Source organism: Hippoglossus hippoglossus, chromosome 8 (genome assembly GCF_009819705.1).
Source record: "Hippoglossus hippoglossus isolate fHipHip1 chromosome 8, fHipHip1.pri, whole genome shotgun sequence".
In the NCBI taxonomy this organism is placed as follows: Eukaryota; Metazoa; Chordata; class Actinopteri; order Pleuronectiformes; family Pleuronectidae; genus Hippoglossus; species Hippoglossus hippoglossus.
In genome coordinates this window covers 4,079,509-4,102,756 of record NC_047158.1, presented here as the reverse complement: position 1 = coordinate 4,102,756, position 23,248 = coordinate 4,079,509, and the positions used below count along the sequence as shown (strand labels likewise).

At 41.3% G+C, this 23,248-nt stretch overlaps 1 protein-coding gene across 1 annotated transcript; it reads left to right on the top strand.

The window, feature by feature from the left end:
* The first annotated feature begins 629 nt into the window (after positions 1 to 629).
* On the top strand, positions 630 to 21,609 carry rab40c (RAB40c, member RAS oncogene family). The gene is made up of 6 exons (XM_034592382.1): positions 630 to 2,011; positions 10,434 to 10,494; positions 13,034 to 13,094; positions 13,245 to 13,322; positions 16,324 to 16,546; positions 17,288 to 21,609. Exons 1-6 carry the CDS (start codon positions 1,870 to 1,872, stop codon positions 17,560 to 17,562), a joined length of 840 nt encoding a protein of 279 aa, XP_034448273.1. The 5' UTR covers positions 630 to 1,869; the 3' UTR covers positions 17,563 to 21,609.
* The last annotated feature ends 1,639 nt before the right edge of the window (positions 21,610 to 23,248 follow it).

Genomic DNA, 23,248 nt, shown 5'->3' with positions numbered 1-23,248 from the left:
GGGAGGCTGAGGACTAGTGAGCGTCAGAGCCACATATAGGATGAGGGAGATGACCCCAAGTGAAGAGTTGCTCAGTGAATACCTCAGACAGCAGAAACCCAATGATGGCTGTGACCCCTCCAGGGGGAGTGGCTCCAGCAGATCCCAGGTACAACATCTGAATCCTTTGTCCTTTTGAACAGCTAAGATGCAGAAATCTCTGACTCCCAGGCTTCCGGCAGAGGACCCGAGCTTGAGGAAGACATACCTCCCCATGTGTGGGTGCAAGGGACATTTATACTATATATATATATTAACCTTCCATATGCATATGAGAATGTCCAGGCACAGACCATTTCCCCTTAGTCTTACATTAACCCCTGTGTTTGGACCCTAACCAGTTGTCCCATAATGCTCCCCCGAACCTTACTCTGACTCTAAGTGGTTATCTTCAGCGCGCAGTGTTTACCGCACTAATCCGTCCGTGGCAGATCATCCTCAGAGACGCATGAATCACCTTTGTTTCCTTTCACCATCTGCGAGTTGTTGACAGCAAACCATGACGGGCGTGTCGCGCAGCCAGTCGAATCCACTGTGTACGTCACAGCGGAGTCGGCGTCCAATCGCATCCCGGCGGAGGCGGGGTTTGTGTGCGCGGGGCGGGCTCCCGGACAGCTGCGCGCAGGGCCGATCAGCGGATCTGTCAGCTGCGGAGTCAGTGTTGTTGCACCGCGGAGCAGCGCAGCTCCTGTGATCCGCGATCATGGAGAAGAATGGAGAAGCGCACGGACTGAGATCAATGCATACACACACGCAGGCTCGGACTGGACGTAGAAATGCCACGGGCTGGTAATCTCCCCGCGGAGGATGGGATTTTCTGGACATAACGCAGTGAAGTTACAGGAATCTTTGTCCCGGACTGAAGAAAAGACGAGTGGGCCTGAAATCACACAGACGTCGGTTGAAGTTGAGCTACGAGCTGCGCTAGCCGAGTTAGCATTTAGCTTACTGTGAAATACCAAGTGTATAGCTAATGGTTGAGTCGTGTTTGAGCGGGGAACACACCGCAGTGTGCGGCTGCGTGTACCACGATATACCGTGTCGTCAGAGAATTGCTGCTTTACATGCAGTTGTTTACGTTAGCAGCAGTGATTATAGCTAAACTAGCCAGCTAGCTCTGTGACAGCGCTAGCCTGTTGTTCCCTGCTAGGTAAAGCAGAAAGCTCCTGTGAAACAGGAACAAAAGAGAGGATAACACAGGGTCGGTGGTTATTCGTGTACAAGAGGATATATCTCAGCAGAGACATTTTATCATAAACGTTAATAACCATTAATTGCCTCCCAGGTTATTATTAATTCTATTTTAGACAATACGCATGTTTTTCTCTACAAGAGTCCTCCTGTCCGGATAGAGCTCAAGTTATACTTAGATTGTCTCTGCTTGTGACCTTTTAATAGATTTTTAATCTCGTTGAGATAAAGGATCTTTTGGCTTTGGTTCTGTTATATAATTTATTTAGCTGTCAGACATCAACACAGTCCTAGTTGTTTTCATTTGTTTTGTTTTCCCAGTGAGTTTGACCAAACCAACCCATTTCTCATCTTAAACTAGGAATGTAGTGTCCGTCAGAACCACACTTCTGGCATCCACCTTGTTATTCTGTGGTTTTAGTCTGAAAATTACCCGCTCGCACACAACTTGGAAGGCCTAACGTAAACAAGCAAAACAAGAACTGGAAATTGGAGGACCTCCATTCAGCAAATGGTGGTACAACAGACATAATCTTTGTTTTGGATCACATCAGAGGGATAGCACACAAGGAGGGGTAGAGTAGTCATCCCTGTTGCTCATCTCCAGCCTCCTTTTGGGCCTGGTCTCAGATGTGAGACATGGGCAGCCAGGGCAGCCCGGTGAAAAGCTACGACTACCTTCTGAAGTTCCTCCTGGTTGGAGACAGCGATGTTGGAAAAGGCGAGATCCTGGACAGCCTGCAAGACGGATCGGCCGAGTCCCCATATGCTTATAGCAGCGGTGAGTCACTCCTGACCCAGCAGAATGGGACCTGCTGGTTCAGTTTTGCCTGCATGTGATGATGATGATGATGATGAGCTTTTCAGATTGCGTCATGCTGGCTCAGTACAAATGTCCTGAACATAGTAGTTGGATTGTACAGCATTGACCGAGGACAATGCACAATGACCTCTCTTCACGGTCTTTAAAAACACATTCACACATACTGATTATACTGACCATTCTCATGAGAGCGAGGCAGACAGTAGTTGTTGATTACTCACTAACTAAACAATGCTTTTTAGTCTCGAAAACAACACAATAGGTTTTACACCTACAGCCTCATTCTAGAGCCTTTCCTGTATAATGGTTGTTCTTTGTTTTCTCTAATCAGCTTCAATCATGTTCAGTGGTAAAAAGCAAACAATGCGGTTAACTCAACTTTAGCAATATGCCTTGGCACTTAAATGTATACAAATGTATTTTTAGCTTAATGGAGTCTGCTTCTCACCAAATTTACTGCCAGACTCATAATACATGTTTAGATTTGAATATTACAGAGGCAAACTGAATTAGATGTTAGTTTCTGACTAAAGAATGACCTGATTAGAATTTGCTGGTCAAAGGTAAAGGTCACAGTGAACTTGTATGTTTATGTTGACATAAATTGCACTGGATGGGAAGGCATCCAACTGCAGTGTGGTAATTTGATAAAGTACTGGCATGAGATAAAGCTAATGGCTGCACCGCTGACAGAAAAAAACAAATTAAAGCTTTAAAATGCTCCAGCGTGCTTAGGAACGTAGTCAGCTTTAAATTTTTGTTTTGTAATTGGCTTAAATTTGCAAAAACTCTAGTATGGTCCTTAAATAGCACAGGGTTACTCAGTGTATGCTCAGAGATTTTATAAAAGATTCCTGTGTCACTGGAGTCACTCTGATGACACTAATAGATGGAGTTTGTTTAGAGACGGTAATGAGGTGAACAGCAGGACAAAAAGAAGAGAGTACAACCATCACATGCATGCAGCCTCATTAGACCCTCGTCTTCCCTGTAAACCACTGATGTGAGAATATCAGATGCTTGGTAACTGCTATGTTGAGATACTCGCTCCTGAAAACTGGCCTCACGAGTGATGCTGCTGCAGATAATTCCCTGAGAACCTGTTCAGATTTTCAGATAAAGATTAAGAGTCACATCCCCTGAGGAATGACAGCTACTGTTCATGAAAAATACATCAGTCAGCAGAGTGATCGCTTTACACCAGCACTTACGGTACCTAATGAATCCTGCCTTTTGGCGTTTAGCAGCAGAGTGAAGACCCTCCATCAGGTTACGTGTGTAGACATCACCATTACAGTTTGTTTGCAGCATTTAGAGAGGCAGTTCATTATTACAAATAAATGGGGATTGGACTGAAAGATGCACAATTTACTGTGGTGGAAGTTCAAATCCCACCAAATTCAACACCACTTCTTTCGGCTCTTGACAATACCTGTGCCTAGTGCTAAGCAGATGAGACGAAAAAATATAATGAAAATAATCATTAGTTGTATGGATAGTTCAATTATCTGTACACCAAAAAATACCCTTGATTTATTCATTTATTTTTTTTAAACACAATGGAAAACAATGTAAGATATTTCCTTCGTTGCTGCAAATCTGCAAACTGCTTTCAGACATACACTGTAGTCTAGACATTTTCTGGAAATCTTTCAGAGGGGCTCTATGTGAGAACACAAATGTCTGAGTCAGTTGTGCCCGGATATTTCTGTAACTTTTCCCGGCAGCCCTCAAGTAAAATGTCCGGAAAATGTCTGAGTAAGGCCATTTGACAATATAGAAAGAAAATGTCTGGAAAGTTCACAGCGAGTGAGTGGGGTGATGATGATGTTTTTAACAACTGATGGACATTAAACTGAAAGAATAAAAATATCTTAGGATGAGGAAGAGTTGCCACACACATAGAAGACACAGACGAAGATGTCAACTTGAAAAGACGATGACATTTCGAGAGATTTTCATGATAGGGGGTGATGCCGGTGTTGATGTGCTGTAAAAAAAAAAAATAGTGCTTTCACAGCAGGATTTATCTGTAATGTCCTGCGTCCTGCATGCTCTTTACAGGCTCCACCCCTCACATGAATGTTCTGGACATTTTCCTGTTGTTGTGAATGCACCAGACCATGGGACTGTAGTGCAAAGCAAGTTCAACATACCCAGGATATCTTTCCATTGTCCAGGTTAACCTAACTAACGCAATGCGGCTTAATAGTCACACGGTGTTGATTATCAAATCAGTAAGTCAACCCAGGTTTCTCACATCTAGATATAAGTGCGTGCACAATAAAGGGGCGGTGTTTACTGCAAACGACCAATAGTCGACATGGAAAAGTGTACCGGCAGCAGATCTGTATATTTCACGAACGAGGGACCAACTATTATATTACAAAAATACAAGGAGTACAAACACATTGTCCAGGCTAAAAGAAACACAGTTACACTTGCTTGTTGATTGTGTGAATGCACAAGGCAATGTTTTTATAGTCTGTCCAATCATTAGGGCAAGAGTAGATCTGACTATAATTTTGTTTCCATTACATTAATGCATTAATCACATGTATTCTCATTGTTCGTATGACAATTATTATTATTCTTTCAGGTGCAACCCTGGTGGGTTCAAGCATATTTGGAGCAAATAGAAAATAAACACCATTTATCACCGACAGTGGTCAAGTAACTCCCACAAGCAAAGAAACTTAGGGCAATGCATTCAGTCTGTGGTACTGCGAGTGCATCGTTTAACTATTTATCTAAAATAATGGTTTGCAGCCTTAAACTATAATTGCATACCGCTGTGCAGCCCTATTTAACGTATACGCTGCATTGTTTAAAATTCACCTGAGTAGTTTCTATAAGAGGAAGTTGTTCTAAATGATACGAGTTGAAAGCTTCATTAATGCATCTAAACAAGCTTCCCACTGAGATGTTTATACAGAGAGAAGCTCTGTATTGATTCTCCCCCCTCTTGCAAAGAGACGTTAACATGGCGATTCTTGTTAGGAACATAAATATTTTAACAGGAGAAAATCCGGCCAGAAGAACTGGTTTTGATTGGATGATATTGTCCTCAGGCTGTGATCTCTCTCCCTGTCTGACTGTTGGAGAGATCGATCTGTCCGATTGTCCGTGATCAGTGTAATGTGTTATCAGTTATTACTAGTGGACCATACACTGTCTTTCTCCTAAAGATATCTGTGTTAAAACAGGACGTTGTTGTTCTTATGTGTGTGACCTTGTTGAATTGACTTTTTGGGTGGTTCTCTAAAGATTCCGACCGATACAGACCTTTGGCTTTTCATTAGATAGTAAAACATTTCTGATACCAATCAGTCGATATATGAATCTAAAAAAATTGCCAATGCTTCTTAAGATGTCCTTATCAAACCCGTATGACAAAGAAATTAAATTGTGGTTTCATATTTTACAGTTTAAGCATTAAATGTTTTGGGAAATAACTCTAAATTTAAAAAAACTCAAATGTATAGAACTTGAATTAACTTGAACTTTCTGCATTGTTTATTCTAAAAAATATCATACCAGCAAACATAAACACTGATACTGATCTGTCTGTGAAAGTATGACGGCTGATTTTTATCGCCCAAAGTCTGCAGATAATCCAGAGACTCTCACTTTGTGCTCACACATGCACCTCCTCTGGAGATAGTGTGCAAAGAATCTCCTGAGTTCAGTGCATGTCTGAAAGCAGCTTAAGATTGGGATATAGGATGTGTGTAAAATTTGGTGCAGATCCAAATATAAATCAGTATTTAATGAATTTGAATGTGGTTTAGTAAGCGGACTATGGCCCTTGGCAAGGTATGCGCTCTACTGAGTGACATCCTTTTTGGTTATCAGATTCATTTACTGTTGTTTAACTAATCATTTCCGCCTTAGTTGTAGCCCTAGTGATTATTTGACACCATCCCTCCTGATAGTTCACATAGCTTTCTGGGGGTATCTCTGTTGGCTTTGTCGTGTCCTCTGTATGAAGCCATTGTCAGAATATACAACACTTCAGGATTCCTCAGAGAGGTGATGGTATGTCTGATTTCTGAGGCGATTTCAGGATTCAAGTTGTACCACAATAGGGTTTTGAATTTCACAGTCGGTTGATGAAGACAATTAAAATGCAAGACACTTTCAGTTCAGCTGCTAGTCAAGTTTGTGTTATTCAGCTCACACTAACAATGGAATATTCCCCAGGGGTCGACAGGGACGGCAGTCCATTGTTTCTCCATGGCAGTGGTCTGGCTGTTTGATCGTGGCATATCCATAGACAACAGTTATTGCTGGACGCAGCTCAGAGATAACATGGGACTGGTAGAATATATGTATATATAGAGGTAAATACAAAGTCAAAGCTGTTGTTAGCCTTTTGAAAGATGCTCAGACTGACACGCAGACTCTTCAGTGTTACCATAGAGCTTAAACAGAAGTGCAGCCTCACTGCTGTCAAATCACATTTTCTGCTCTCGGCTCACTGTTTCTCCCTTTTCTTTTCTTCCCTGTTTCCTTTACTGCCTTCACAACCTGCACATGTGATTTACACCCTGGGGATGTTTCATATTCAGTGGTTACAACACACGTTTACATTAGCCTTCGCTATTCTGGGTCTTGCTCCAATGTTCCTGCATGATACAGTCACGCAGTGCACAGTTTAATAAGAATGCTCTGTATTAGACTAAATTGTTTTATTTAGCTCAGTTAAAAGCTGTATTTCCAGCTACAGACTGCAATCATTTTTTCCAGGATTTCTGTTTCAGCTTTTTGCTATAAGATCTGATTCTTTATTATCCCCACTGTGGGAAAATTAGCTGTGTAACAGCTGCAAATGGGACAGTAAAAATAGAATCATCAGTAAAAGAAATTAAGTGAACAGACAATATAAATACAAGGAAATATAACAAAGATAAATAATAAATATAATGTAAACAGATTATATACAGTGTAACAGTATCATTATTAGTATTACAGTATATATAATATTTACACTGCACAGATAGAACATTTATATTGCACAGTTATATTAGTTAAAACCTGAGTTAGATATTTTGATTGCATTCCACTTTTGAACATAATTTCTTTTACATTACAGCTTCCACAAATTCATTATTTTTCATGCAGATAGTGATGTTTGAGTGTTAGAAAATACGATAATGATTTATTGATGGGTTGTCTGAGCATATAACATGAACAACCATTCTTTAAATGATTGTTTTATATAATTGTGACATTGATGTGTAATGAGTGGGGCACTTTAAACTTGTCTCTTCTTTCTTTTTCAATAACCAGCATCAATGGGTAATCAGGTCACAAGCTTACAAATACACTGTCATACGTATAACCCATCGCCTTTGTCCACCCCCATCTACCCAGGAAGACAAGACAGGCAGAGAAATGTCAATAATAATAATATGTTAATGATAATAATAAGATAATAAGACAAATTCTATCTCAAAAACTGATTTGGTGAAAGAGTGAATCAAACTCCAAAAACTAAATTATGGGAAACCTTTCTGGTATTAGTGTTGAACAAGGTCATGAAGTATCACTGCAGGCAATAAATGGACATTTGTCCTTGGTCAGAAATGTTGTAATACCATTCATACTGATGTAACTGTCCCTTTATTAGATCTGTCTAAATCCCACCTCTGAGGGCAGTTTTACAATTGAAAATATCTTTTTTGATAAATTAACCAATTGCAGAAACACCTGCATAAACAGTTTCTCAATATCTCAGACTTACAATTTGCTTTGTGCTGTTGAATCAGTGCCTCTCCGACAGTCTAAACAAACAAGCGTAACATAGCGTTGAGAGAGAGAGAGAGCAAACAACGACAGACTCGCAGAATAGAAGCAGCAGTTTTCAGCTAAGACATGAGAGCAGCTATTGATTATCTGGGAAATCTAAGTGAGCCCTGGCAACAAGAAGGAAGGAAGCACTTGGTACGAAGCCCTGCACTCACTCCAATTCAATTAGACCTGCCTGAGCTCAGCACTTCAGCTCTGCTGCAGTTTAATGTTGCCTGGAAAATTCGAAGAAATTGCTAATGTTGTTACCCAGCAGCCACTAACTCCCAGAGGCTGGTGCAATCATGTACGAGTCTTCCTTACTGTTTACAGTTAGTATAGTAAATATCCATTGGTGTAGGTGCGAGAGTTTTAGGGAAATAGAAGCTGAAATGATAAGTTGAATTATCATCTCACGCTGACCTATCTTTTTTCTTTAAAATTAAAAACATTAAATCAGTCCTCTGTCAGCTCTCCTGGCTTCAGTTTAAAATAGTCAATGGGAACAATGATAATTTAATCATTAGTTTCAGACCTGTGATCTTTTTCTGGAGCTACTAATCAGTGTGGGGCGTCCTGGTAACCATATGCTAGGAGACATACCACATGGACATACTGTCCACGCCCTGAGCAGCAAGTCACATTTTAACATTGAAACAACATGTAAACTAAGACATCATCCGGGATTGAACCGACACCAGATCACAACGTCAACTTTGGATTCATCCTGGAGAATGTTAAAATGCTTCATATAGATTTACTTTTTCACATCAAAAAGTTATAAACCATAGTAAATAATATACACAGAAATTGTGCTCTGACATCTGACATGAAATCTCCTCAAATTTTGCTAAACATATTGATCCAAAATATTTTTAACTGTAGAAATATGAACTACATATATCTTACCACTCCTTAAATTACTTGAACAATGAACCTTTCTTAGTTTTTGAGATATGAACATTTTCCTCTGCTCTGCTCCCACCACTCTCTAGAGCCACTGCGCATTATCAACATATTTTTCACCACATCATGATACATGAGCTCATCACGAGCATGATGAGGTAGAAGACCTTGACTTTCCGCTGCAAAGAGAATGAATGTTAAAACTACTATGGTTTTTATTTTAGAATTTTTTCAGAATTATTTAGCTTATTATGCAAACATAACGTTTAGGTTGCATATAAAACACTTATGGTATGAATTTATACCCGGTAACATACATCTTGGTGTGTAACCTGTGCATCATTTTAACTTGTGTCACACAAGTGTTTTTGGTTCCGGTCTCTCTCCTCTGTGGCCAACTTATAAGCCGTTTTCAGTCCAGAACTCCAGAGGATGTAGGCTGAATTGGGTCCGGACTTTCTCCGGAGGTTGCCTTTCACACATGAACAATGCAGTAGAAGATTCTCTGCTCAGGCGCAATACAATACAGAAATATCTGGAGCATTCAGGTGAGGGGTGGCGCAACAGGCAGAGGCAGGACGTGTTGTATTAATTCCACTGTGTGTTTGTTTACATCACCGGCGTTGCCTCCTATCACCAAAAGCTCTCTCGACATCTTCGTCTGCACCTTCTATGTGTTTGGCACCGCTTTTTCATCCCGAGATATTTGTATTCCTTTTTTGGGAATATGTCTAGAAAAGCTAGACATTTGCTTTCACACAAACAGCCTCTCAAGAGAAAGTCCTGAGGTGTGTGTCTGAAAGCAGTTTCAGTAAAAGTGAACATGAGATGAACATGTTCAGGAGTGCAGCAGCAGAGCGACAGGTAAAGCTGTCCGACAGGTTTTTCAGATAGGACACAAACAGAAAGATGAGTAAGTGACCTGAGGCTGTAAACCGACGTCCTGAAACCTCCACAGTAAATATGGTCCGTGTGACGCAGTGCACGTGTTATGTTCACTGCATGGTAATAATAATTATTATAATAATTATAAATAAAATGATGAAAATATAATGTGTTTTATTTGTGTTGCGCTTTTTTAAACAATTAAACTACAGTGTAATTGTTGGTGGATTTTGTGAGAGATTTGGGACCAAAGATGATTATATCAGATTTTTCACAGTTGAGTCTGGTTAGAATGAAGTGAGTTGTGGCAGTGATGGATTTGGTGGATATGTACAGTAGAGCTGGACGTCGTCATCGTAGCAGTGGAAATGGAGACCATGACTACCATGACTCCTATGATATTTCCGAGGGGGAGGATGTAGAGGATGAACAGGAGGAGACCAAGCACAGAACTCTGTCTGCTCTTAAAGTATTGCTTCATTTGCTGTGTTGATAATAAAACAATATCCATCAACAAATAACAAAATTACCTTTATGACTGAATGGGAAAGGGCTGGACCTAGTAGTTTCCTTTGGTAAAAAAAAGTCAACAAGAGATTTATAATAAGAACTATTACAAGAGAGAGAGAAAGCTCAAAGACTTGCACTTTAAATGTAAAAGCTGTTGTGGGTTAGAAGAAGATGAACCATTTTGTCGAGCAGCAGCTTGTGTCTCACTGCAGTGTTATAACCTTACATGATGTTGACCCTCCTGATGCATCTATTTGTCTGATTCCCTTCTCTCTCTCCCTCTCTCTAGGTATCGATTATAAAACCACCACCATTCTCCTGGACGGGAGAAGAGTGAAGCTGGAGCTCTGGTAAGCAAACGTCACCACCGAACAAATCACGTCTGTACAACAGTAGAGAGTAGTGACTGCTGCTCTTTCTCTGGCATCTACTCTCAGGACGTTTATCTACCTATACTTGACTTTAATTGGTTTGAAGACGGGTGTGTGTCTGATGTTGTCAGTCGGGCAGTTAGTAGTCCTCCTGTTTCAATGGAGAAATTGAATGAACTGTTTCATTTGGTTGCCACTGTGATATCATTATGGTTTTTCTACCAGCATCATGAACTTCAGGTGCAGTTCTCCACACTAGTTCAAATAAGCGCCTTCATTGTGCAAACATTATACCGTTGGGGGCAAAGACTGCAAGCAGTCCTGCAAGCTGCTTCCGCTTCTTTGTCTTCTTCTATTGTCTAATGCTGTCTCAACTTCCTGCAATAGGTCAGAAAGTCTGAACTATCTAAAAAAGGGTTTTCTCACTGCAAATAAACAGAAACATGGTTCAGTTTGATCCAGACCGAGACCACCTCTTTTGGTCAGACTCATTTATGGTCTGTTGGTCCTGACCGTGGCCCGAGGCACCTTTCACACCTGTTATTTTACTTCAGACTAAACTGAAAAGTCTGAAGGTGCAGACTTAACAAGTGAGGTGTGAAAGTGTCCTTATATTCCTCCTCAGTACAGCACCATTCTAAACCTTCTCTACGTTAATTGTTTTTGTTTGTTTTTTCAGCCAAATTAGTTAAAAATGACTTAACTCAGTTACATTTTGTGGTTCCAAACTACTAAATACAGTTTCTCTGGATCCTCCACATAGGAATCTGACTTTGCACATAATTGTGGTTCCTGACAAATGTGTGTTGCAATCTGCACACAAACACAGAGCAATTTGAACATGTATTAAACTATTTTAGATATGCACACACCACCATCCTGAATAAATGTTGATATTTTACATACTTACACTGAATGTAAAAAATAGCATTTTTAAGCACATTTGATCCATAAAACAAAAAAAGTATTCTGACACCAGTGATTACATATGAAGTTTTTAATGTTGTATAGCACCAAGCTAAAAACTAGCATTGCTATACAGAAAAATAAAATATATCCAGCTTTGAGGTGCAAATATTTTACTGCCAGTGGGTGAAAATCTTGGCGCACTGCATATTGTACACACCTAACAAATAATCTTGGATCGGTAGAGATGCAGCAGATGTGTGTAATCGTTAGTTCAGACTCTACAGTGCTAGGCGAGACCTGTTTGGTGGAAGTAGGCCAAGGAATTCAGCTCCTCAGGGGAGAACCAACGCCTCGTCTTCCCCGCGGAGAGGATAGTTCAAAAGCAGCCCTGTTATACAGAAGTGTCTTTGTTTTTGCTGCATCAGTCTTTTCTCCTCTCCTCCACGTCTGTGTTATTTTACTGTTTATTATCTACAGTCTTCTTTTCATCACACTCTTCTTTTTGTTCTGCACGTTACATCCTTTCCATTTCTGTCTCATGACTCCTCTCTGTCTGTCCGAGGAGGCAAACGAGAAACTCAAAACCAGGAGAATTAGAATTAATAAAGATATTATCAAAAACAAAAATGAATGCCTCCGTAAATCCAAAGCCCGATGCGTATTACTCTGAGCCACAGAGGTTAGTGTCACCTTTACTGTTCAACGTTGGTATTATTTTGTGCATCTTACCAACCAACTGCAAAGTACACAATCTGCTTCTTGTATACACCAGTACACACATGACCAGTGTACGTGAATAGTCATTTGATATGTGTTTTCTATGTTGGCACAGAAGTGTTGAACAGAATGCTTAATTCACGACACAACAGAAGTAAGAGACTGATGGTTGATATGGAGGCAAACACCTGACTAGTTTGTTTGGTCCACTCTGATTGGCTGGATACGTAGCTCCGAAAAAAATCTAAAGACGGCTCAGCACAGGACTCAAACCGTAAAAATAGTTGTTATATTTTGAAGTGTCAGCAGTGGACATAACATACCAGCATACATAGAATGCAGTTACATGTTCATTAAAAGCTGTATCGAGAGAAAGTCGTATAATTGAAGTAAAAAAATAGATCTCAGATTTGAGATTTACAATGCTGAGAGTATGTGTTGCCCCAACTGATTAATAGAGTTTTATTAGTAATCATGTGAAAGACATTAAATCTGTGAGTTTATAAAGTGGACATAACACTGTCCACCAACTTCTCTACGTTTACTTACTATAATTCTAAGATGAGAACTGCTGGGTCACATGTTTCCAATCATCTGAAAATCTTTATATTTTTGTTTCTGAAACATACCCACATGAATGTACAACAAGGATACTGGTCATGAATGTGAATGACGTGTTTTCACATCAACACTGGCCTTGTGGTGTTCAGTTGTCTGCTCCTCTGAGTCAACACATTTAGGTTTGATCACTGCTGAAAACAGAATGGGATTTTTTTTTTTTGTCCACTAACCTTTTCAAGCTTTAGAGTAAAAAAAGACTTACATTTTAAATTGAATTTCCTGCTTACTCAACAGATGTGAATTGACTGTTAATCTTTCTTTGTATCTTCAGGGACACCTCAGGACAGGGGAGGTTCTGCACCATTTTCCGCTCTTATTCCCGCGGGGCTCAGGTGAGAGAACACAAATACACTCTGTTCGACCTGAGCCTATAGTCCACTCTTTGGTCAAAGAGACAACACAAGGGTTATTTGTTGACAATATCGATCAATAATCTTTCAGGAAAAGGCTGATCCACTTACCTTTTGTCTCTATGTCTTTAGGGGATCCTGCTGGTGTATGACATTACCAACCGGTGGTCATTTGATGGCATCGACAGGTGGATCAGAGAGATTGATGAGGTGGGTGGATGGATGCCTTTGGTTACGGGATGGTGGTGTCTTCAGTTGAGCAGCTCCCACCATCTTTTTTTGCCTTCATGTTGCCAGATCTTTATGAGTCGCAAGACTTATGGGGTTAAAGCTCCATGCATCCACGGGAAAGGCCATAAAAGACCTATGTTGGGATTTTATGAATTGATATTAAATCATTCAGATCATTAAACCCAGCCCGAGGGGCAAGGTAGATTTATGGTAGAGACATGGATATAATACCTCATAATATTATATTACTATAAGGGTTATAATGCATTAATGAGGTGAAAGCCTATACTGTAAATAAAGATTGAAGATGCGTCTCCACTAAAATGAAGCTCAAATATCTCAGATACTGGAGTCTGTTCAGTAGTCATCGTGTTGTGGAGCCGCAGAATCAATGTTCACCCCATACACGTGCTCGACCAATCGCTAGTCAGTCTCCGCTGTCAATAATGACGTCTCAACTTAATTAAAACCAAACTTATCAGAAACATATATGCTTGAAGATTCCTCATTCTTATAAGACCTACCTAATGACAGAATGCAACTTTGAGAAAAAAAACATTTCTGGGTTTATGACCTATATTACAGCCAGCCACCTGAGGGCGATCTCGATAGTTTGTCCGTCTTCATTTACAGTCTGTGTGAGACCATTAGGCCATAGATATAGTTGCTGTTTAAACACACGTTCGCGTAGACAACCGGCTGCGTCGTGAACGTAGTTGTTCACATACTTGCTGATGTACTACACATGTTACCGGAGGATACCACTAGAGGGCACACCAGAGAAATCAGACAGTATAGAACTTCCGGATTAGCATGATGTAAACAATAAACATGGCGACACTCGAGGAGGTTACTATTTAGATCATTCTGAGGTCACGGCAGAAAAAGAGTCAGCGGTGCCATCATGGATGGTCTGTAAGGCCCTTAAATCGAGCACGGCGTGACAATGGCGAGTACATTTCTCTCGTTCTGCCAATGCGAGAAATTGATAATGAAAAACATCACCAGTATTTTCGAATGTCCGCCAGGCTGTTTGATGATTTGCTCTGCCGGATTAGCCCTCTGAAGATACACCACCCATTTCCTAATACTACTGCTACACTGCTCCTAACGGTCAATTGCATATTGCATATCTGCACATCTGACGCTCCAAATGGACGCAGGATACGCGAGGCAGCCATCATGTCCACACGTACGCGTAGTTAACAGCAAGTATATCTCCGGCCTTAGACTCATACATGCATTTTGTGCATGTATGAATGAATTTGTCTTGAGTATTTATTCGGCTTAATTCTGCAACAATCAGACTGGGTCTTACAATCCAGCAGAGGTCAAATATATTTTTATCTTGTTGTTTTCAAACGTGAGCAATTAGAAAATGCGCTGAGTTGATACACGATCGATAGATGTAACTGGAGACAAACTCTGTGTGCGTGTGTGCGTGTGTTTTGCTGGCAACATATCCTTCCTGCTGACTTAGAAACAAAGAGGATATCCACTCTGTGTGTTTTGGGGGGGTTATTTTTGTCCTGTGGAATGTATGTTTCAGTTCAGCCTTTCCTGCTCCACCTCCGACCACCTTCACTTTGGGTTATTACTTGTTTAATGTTTACAAAAAGAAATGTTTACATGCTCTAATGTTCATTGTACGACTTTGCTGCAGCCTCTGTCTAAAACACTTGATCTTAGCTCCTGTCTCTTTGATGCCCCCCTCCTGATAAGGCCCAGTCTGCTCTGATTGGCCAGCTGGCCCACTCTGTTGTGATTGGTCAATTGTCAGTCTTCACACTTACTCTCCCTGGCTTTGTTAGGGCCAGACTAATAGCTACATTAGCAGTATGCAAATGTGGGACATTGTTATGTCACATAACCTAATATTTTATTTGTGTAAAGTGTTGCTTTAACTCCAGTGATCTTACTGGTCACCAACAAGCACCAATCCTGACATTTAAAGAAACGCCCCCCCAGTGTTTTGCTGCTGCTGCTTCTTCCCTTTCCAATGCCACAGCTGCTGCTGCTGCTGTTTCCTTTGTGACTGTAAAGCAGCGTGAAAAAGACAACAGGGAGGAAACTGTGAGGAGAGAGAATGACGAGGAGTGAAGCAGGAGAGGAGGCTGGGTTTGTCAGAGCAGATGAGGATGAGACCTGAGCTGAAGTGGCAGAGGAAAATGCACACTGCTACCTCGAGGTTGTTAAATTTATAACAAGCCTCCTGCTGGTCACTTTGTGTGAACATAACATCCCTCTGATCCTTTGTCCGACACTTTTTAATGGAAACTGCAAATACTGCATGTCTGAGAGTTTTCTACTGTTATCAAAGTATGGCAGCCTCCCAGTCAACACCATCATGCTGCTCTGACATCAACAGTATTTCTCTTTTCATGCCTCATCGTCAAGAACAGCCGCAGTCAGAGGCAACGTGGTTAAATGTTGTCCATCTGTCTGTCTGTGAACATGATAATATAGGAACTCTTTGAGGGAATTTCTTCTAATGTAGAACAAACTGAACACATGGATGAACTGATTCGATTGTGATAGTCAAAGGTAACTTTTTTCGCCCTACCTCAAGAATGAATTTGCCTAATATGATAAATTACTCTTAATACTTTTTATCAAATCCCCAAAATGTGTCCAGTTCAGTATAAATATATATATATGTGTGTGTGTGTCTTCATTTCAGAAAAAAATTATATTTGATCTATTACATTATCAACAACACCATTGGTCGAAAACCTTTTTGGACTTTGATTGCTTAAAACTGGATAATTTCTACATTTGACCCTCGTCTTAGGTTGTATTTGTTTGAAGGTGGCGGCCAGTTCAAAGATTGTTTGAAAAAAACGTAATTCACAAACCAAATTTAAAAAAAATTGATTGTAAATGTTTTATTGATTCAATGAATCAACATACTTATCTTTTATTTATGTTTATTTATCAAGATATCTGGGTAGCTCTGACCTTTTGTGTTTTTACCTCCCAGCATGCACCAGGCGTGCCTCGAATCCTCGTAGGCAACCGGCTACATCTGGCCTTCAAACGGCAAGTTCCCACTGAGCAGGCCAGGGCATATGCCGAGAAGAACGGCATGACGTTCTTCGAGGTGAGCCCTCTGTGCAACTTCAACGTCATCGAGTCCTTCACAGAGCTATCTCGTATCGTCCTGATGAGGCATGGCATGGAGAAGTTCTGGAGGCCCAACAGAGGTGAGAGGATGGGGGAGCTGCGGGTGTGGAACTAGATAATGTGAAAATTTGCAGGAAGTGTTCGGTTTGATTAATGGGAGCTTAACAACATGAATAAGGTTAAAAAGCACCTGTACGTTGGATTTTTAAAGACAGGTACACGTGGAGTGTTGTGTTCAGTAGAGTACATACCTCCTCCAAAGCCCACCAATTTTCACACACACAGAAATCAGTCCCCTAAACATGAATTATTCTTTAAAAAAAAAAAAAAAACTCACAATGCTAAAGAAAGTGAAACAAAAATACCTGGATCCATCCCCTGATCCGGATCTGCACCAAAACGTAATGGGTTCTTCCCTTACCTATACAGCATCCTTCCACCAGGTTTTGTGGAAATCCTTTCTTGTGTTTTTGTGTAATTTTCAAACAAACAGGTTGGAAAACAACCTCCTCAGTGGAAGTAATTAAGAATAATTCCCTGTTAAGACTCTATTAAAGGTTCAGTGTGTAGAATTGAGTGACATCTAGTGGTGAAGTTGCAGCTGAATACCCCTCACCTTACCATCCCCTTCCAAACATGACAGAGAACCTGTGGTAGTCTTCAGTTGTCATAAAACTCAAAAGGTGTTTTAAAAAAACATGGAGGCCTATAGGCGCTATACAAATATAATATAATTGAATTGAACCTTTAAGTATGTCGCCTGTGCTTTATATTATATCAGATTGTCTTTTTTAACCCCCCCTCTTTGCACCTCCCTGCAGTCTTCAGCCTCCAGGACCTCTGCTGCCGAGCCATTGTGTCATGCACCCCAGTCCACCTCATCGACAAGCTCCCGCTGCCTGTTGCCATTAAGTCCCACCTCAAATCCTTCTCCATGGCCAATGGCATGAACGCCGTCATGATGCATGGACGCTCTTACTCCCTGGCCAACCCATCCGGTGGCTCTAAAGGCAACAGCCTGAAGCGCTCCAAGTCCATCCGTCCACCGCAGAGCCCTCCGCAGAACTGCACCCGCAACAACTGTAAAATCTCCTAATTCACAGCTTCACTGAGGGTCTGTGAAAAAGGCAATGAATGAATGGGATCAGGAGATGGACGTTCAGAGTGGTGTTAGTTGGACGGAAAGAGCACAACCCTGAACATGAAGGGCAGAAGAGCGGCAATGATGCATAAAGGGATGAATGATCGCCAACTCCCACCTTCATGAGTTGAAGTACTTTCCAGGTAGAGAAGCTGGAATGATTCCTCAGGATATCAGAGGAGAACGACCACAAACTTACTGGTCTCTGCTGACCTGATTCTCACTTTATCCAAATCACAAAAAGAGAGAAAAGACTCCAGATCCACTCCCACCTGCTTGAGTGTTAACTTCATGTACGGAAATCCCTCACCAACTCTTGTTTAGTTACTGTACATGATGCACGCCACTCGCCATGTCTCTGTATCACAGACGTCACCTGGAGATTAACTCCTCACCTTATTCTTGCACATTTATTTCTTGCCTCTGTCTGTCTGGTTATACTTCCACCTTTTTCTATCCACGCCTCCGTTCATTTGCTGTTTTATTGACCAATAAGCTAACGATCCAGACACTAGTAACCAGTTCTTTATCAGTCCACTACTGATTGAACCATAGACTGTTAATAGAAATGGACGTAGACTCCAGTTCCATAGAGTGAAGCCAATGGTTAAGTGCCTGAAACCTGTATTCTCTCACATGACCAGGAGAGGGAAACAAAGATGTCAATTTCTATAGAAGTCTAAGACTTCTCACTTAGTTCACTATATCAGTAAAGTAGTAGTATTGGTCTCAATCTCTAGTTTGTAGTCTTCTTCAACACAGCATGATGTTTTTTTTGTAAATTATGGTCCCATTTAGAGTCAAATTGTACCGTCCAATGGGTGCAGGCCACAGGTGTTGCTGGGCGCGCAGTGTCCACAAGCTCTCAGTCAGGCTCCACCCCCAACTCCTCTAAATATGGTCACCTCTGCTTTCGAAAAACCAAAATGCCAAACTAGATGCTTCAAACCAATGACAAAAGTGAAGCCACATCATCTTGATCGCCCCCTGGTGGCATGCTGCAGCATAGGCCATACCTAAACAGACGTCACGATTGACAGCTCACGATGACTCAAGATTAGTCGAGCCTCTTTATTGGAGGGACCCCAATACTCCACCCCACGATCATTGACTCTGACTCTAAATGACGTCAAAAGGGCAAAATGGCAGCGTTTTTATCCAAGATATTTGGCTTCATTTCTGAATAGTTGGAGGAAGTGGAGACGCGTCGTCCATCTTTATTTACAGTCTATGGTCTGAATGCTCACTGTGCTTTGGAGTTTAAAACGTTTTGTGTGATCTATAACACTTTCTGAAGTGAAATCTTGGCGACAAGTTGAGTGACCGCTCCCGTCTGGTGTTGAAGCTGAAGTCGTCAGACAAACGCGACAATACCTGAAGCAGGTCTCAGGTCCAGATGTGTGCATGTGACTTCAGGCTACCTCTACCTGCCAGAGCTTTTGGGTCAGTTTTAAACAAAAGTGTAAGAGTTGATCGATTCCACAAACACAACACATGTATTTTTAATGAGTGCAGCAGATTTTGGGGTTGTGGTTTACACAGTCTACTTCCGCAGGGGATTCACTGATGCTGGTTGCTGTAGAAACCACTGCATTTAAAAAAAAACAAAAAAAAACTAGTGGCCTATTTAATGTCTCTACATTTTTTATGAATTTCAGTTTTAACTTGATGCCAATTGAAAAGAATTCCACAAAGGACAAACAAAACAGAGTAAAGAGGAAATATTTCTTTTTCTTGTTGTTGAAGAATCATGAAAACACCAGAACCAACACGTGTGTGTGTTAGTTTGTCTTTTAACTTCCCTCCTGAGCTCAGAGCCCTTTGGTTCCGTCTCAAAACTTAAATCTTTAAAACACCTCACAAACATATAACTAGGCTCGTCTGTCTTGTTTGGATCCTTTTTGCTTCAGGCCCATTTTCCCTTTGAGACCAACATCACTGCTCTTTTTAGGGAGCTGTTTTGATGTTTTGTTTTTGGCCTGAGAGCTTCTAACAGATGAGATGGAGTGGGCACTTTTACATCTGCGTCACTCAGCTCAGCCGTCTTCCTCTCTCTCTCTCTCTCTCTCTCTCTCTCTCTCTCTCTCTCTCTCTCTCTCTCTCTCGCTCTCTTTCTCTCTCGCTTGCTCTCTCCTGCTATTTGTGTTTCAAAAAACATGTACACACACGTACACAAATACACTCAACTCATCAGGATTCTTATAAATGATTGAATGTGTTGACAGTTATATAATCAGTTTAATATTAGGACATAGTGAACGAGAGCTGAAACTCTTATTCAAATAAATTCATCAGTCAGTCGATTGAAAAATAACTCAACAATTGTAATAATTAATTAATTTTAAGGAAAAATCCAGGACATTTAGTTGTCTGTGTCTCTGCTCTTTTTCTCTGTTTTATAAAATTTAAAACTGAATCTCATCAGATTTTTAAGAAACCGTGAACCTACTTTTTACAGTTTAATCGTATAATCATGAAAAAAGAATCAACTGATCTATAGATAAAATAGCTCTATTCAGTGGCCCCTCCCCCGACCGTTACTGCGCAGACTCTGGCTCCGAATGACATCATTGGCCCAAGATGGCAGCGTTTGTACCCAAGATAGTTTCTGGATAGTGGGAGGATGTGGGGACAAGTCGTCCATCTTTTTTTTTTTACAATCAGTGGTTTCAGTTCATACATCAGTGTGTGGTTGGTTTTTGATTCCATGACCGTGACCATTGGATCCTCGTTACATGAAGCGTAGCTATAAGTAACTGATCAGAAATGGTGTTGATAGCCAATGAATCATTACTAGTCAAATATTCTTCAGTTTCAGCTTCTTGAACGAGAGGATTTTCATCTTTTCTTCTCTTTCGTCTTCCATGATCAAACCGCCGCGTGGTGTTGAAATGAGCTCGAACACGTGCTCTCTTCCGAGTCGTCGGCTTTTGAACCATCACACTGCTGCGTCTGGATTTCCCACGAGACCGACTGCTGCACGTCTTTCCCTCTGATCCGCTCCACTGCCTCCACACGCTGTCCCGTGATTCATGGCTGCTGAATAATAGATGCTTTTCATAGATCTCTGTAGGCTTTCATTAGCACCCCACCCCCCACTGCTCCATCTCTCCTCGCTACTATTTCATCCTCCTCATGGGAAGATGCTCTGCTCACTCCGGTTTGTTCGTGGTTCTTCTCAGCATCAGTTTTCTGTAATTTTCCCGTCCCAACAATATTAAGAGCTGGATCAGGTTCTCAGTTCTAACCTGTGTTTAATGACACTGCCCTCAACAGGTCAGGCTCAGTGTCTGTTCATTTTCAGTGTGTAGTGTTGGTGGACTCTCAATCTGCTGCTGTGTATCTCTTGATTAAAGGATAAAACAGCCAACACACACATGTTGTGTTAACAGGTTCTCCCTCACCAGCATTTTAAGAAAGATTCTGTTAAATGAGCCGAGTCGTGCTTGTTGCCAAGATTTCCCACTCTGACGAACAGGAGAAGCCACTGATCATTGTTGCTGCTGCCTCACAGAGCATGTTAACCATCAATGGGTGTGATGATGATGATGTCGTGTAGTTCATCCAGTTTCTTTCTCTGTGACAACACAACCTTTGCTTCCACGTCTTCTTTTGCTCTCGTGTGGACTTCCTCAGTGTTGTCAATCATATCTTCTGATATAAGCTGAGTTTGCGCCGTTTTGGTTTTTTTTTAAATGATGGAACTGTTTGCAGAGGATGATGGGAGATTGATTTACCCTCTGGTGGGCATGTTTGTGTAAAGGAGCACTGTTTTTATGATGATGACAAACACATGTAAAACACTATTCTTGTTTTTGGCTAAAGCTGCTGAGTAATCTGAAGTGTGTGTGTGTTTGTGTGAGAGAGTGAGAGAGAGACAGTTTCTTCAAACACTAACCTGAACGTTTTTTCCTTTTTTTAAATTATTGATTGTACAGTTTCAAGGCGATGGTATGAAGAGAGACTTTTTCACAATAAAACTATTGAATGTTGGAGTCAAAATGTCTGCTGATTATTTTTATAATTTGACTGATTTTTTTGTGATTGTATAAATATAAATCGATGAGCAATACATACAATCCACATAAGTACAAAACAAAGACAAAAATAAATAAAATACATAAAATATGAATATTTCACAACATACAAGCTCAACATCACTGTCTTAATATCTGCTGCACGGTTTTACATTAAGTATAAATTAACCTCTGCCTGTGATTTCTGTTATTTTTCATACAGTTTAATAACAATTAAAAATTTGCCCTTGCTATAAAGGACTTAATGTGGTGTATTTTGAGAAGACTGCAGTCACACACACACACACACACACACACACACACACACGCCACATCCCTCATCGAGACACAATTAGAGTGAAAGACTAAACATGACTAATTGTTTTTACTCATGCTTGCCCACATTAGCGCTAATGACCAGTTTGTGCAGTTACAGTGAAACACTGTGTGTGAGAGAGTGTTTGCGGTACTTGGCCTCTTAAAAGAACAAAAGATTCAATAAGTAAAAGTGCCTGATGACAATGTTTTGGTCTCTGTGGGGCAGAAAGCACTTGCTGAAACTCGCTGTTGCACCACAGTTGTAGCAGAGAGCAGCATGAGCTTCTGTCTGGCTTGAAAGGGATTGAGCCCCTAGCTGATGTCATCCTGATCGTGGGCTGCTGAGACATGGAGGAGGTGGCCATCTGTGACCATGATGCAAACCTCACTGCTTTGATGGACAGGTGCAGAGAAGTGGGGCTGAGCCTGAAGGAGCTGCAGTTCAGAGTCAGAGAGGTTTGTCTTCACGGCCATGTCCTGTCGGCAGAGGGCCTCAAAGCCGACCAAGACAAGGTCAGAGCGGTCGTGGACACGTCCAACCACCGACGCAGAAAATCTGCATTAGTCACACACTCATCAGAGCCACTGCCCCCCCCCCCCCCCCAGAGAACACTGGACACACCATACAGACATGAAATGATCCGTAGCCTTCAGCAGGAGCAGTGTGACACCGCAGTAAATCAGCTGATGGATTACCTGAATGTCACCTGTAAGGAGGCTGTAATGTAAGGAGGACACCCCCATAGCCATGAAAGAGTAATGGACCATCAGAGATGAAATGAGTGAGCGAGATGCTCTTCAGGGGCCAGAGGGTCATCATTCCCAGGACCTTGAGGCCAGCAATGCTGCGATGGATTCACCACAGCCACGTGGGGGGGGAGAGGCGTTCTACAAGCAGGTCCGCGATGCACTGTTTGGGCTCAGCATGCATAAGGAAGAAAAGACTTTAGCAATGCTCTGTGTGAAACGAGTATGCACATGAACAGCAGAAGGAGGCTATGATGTCTCATCCGCTCCCACTAAACAGGTCTTACCTCAATGACCTGGAAGGCCCCGTTCACACCTACACACGGATCACGAGTGTACAGCTGTGAGTGTGTGCGTTCATACCTGGTATTAAAATGCGGTCCCACATGCATCTCGTGATTGGATGTCAGGGGTGTGTGTGTGTGTGTGTGTGTGTGTGGGCACGAGCAAGTGAAAGAAAGGTAAAGAGACGAGCAAAAAGAGTGTGAATGAATCTCGTGCAGCTGTGATGAAAGATTTCACCAATTAAATGAATGTATAAACCATTATGATGTGATCAG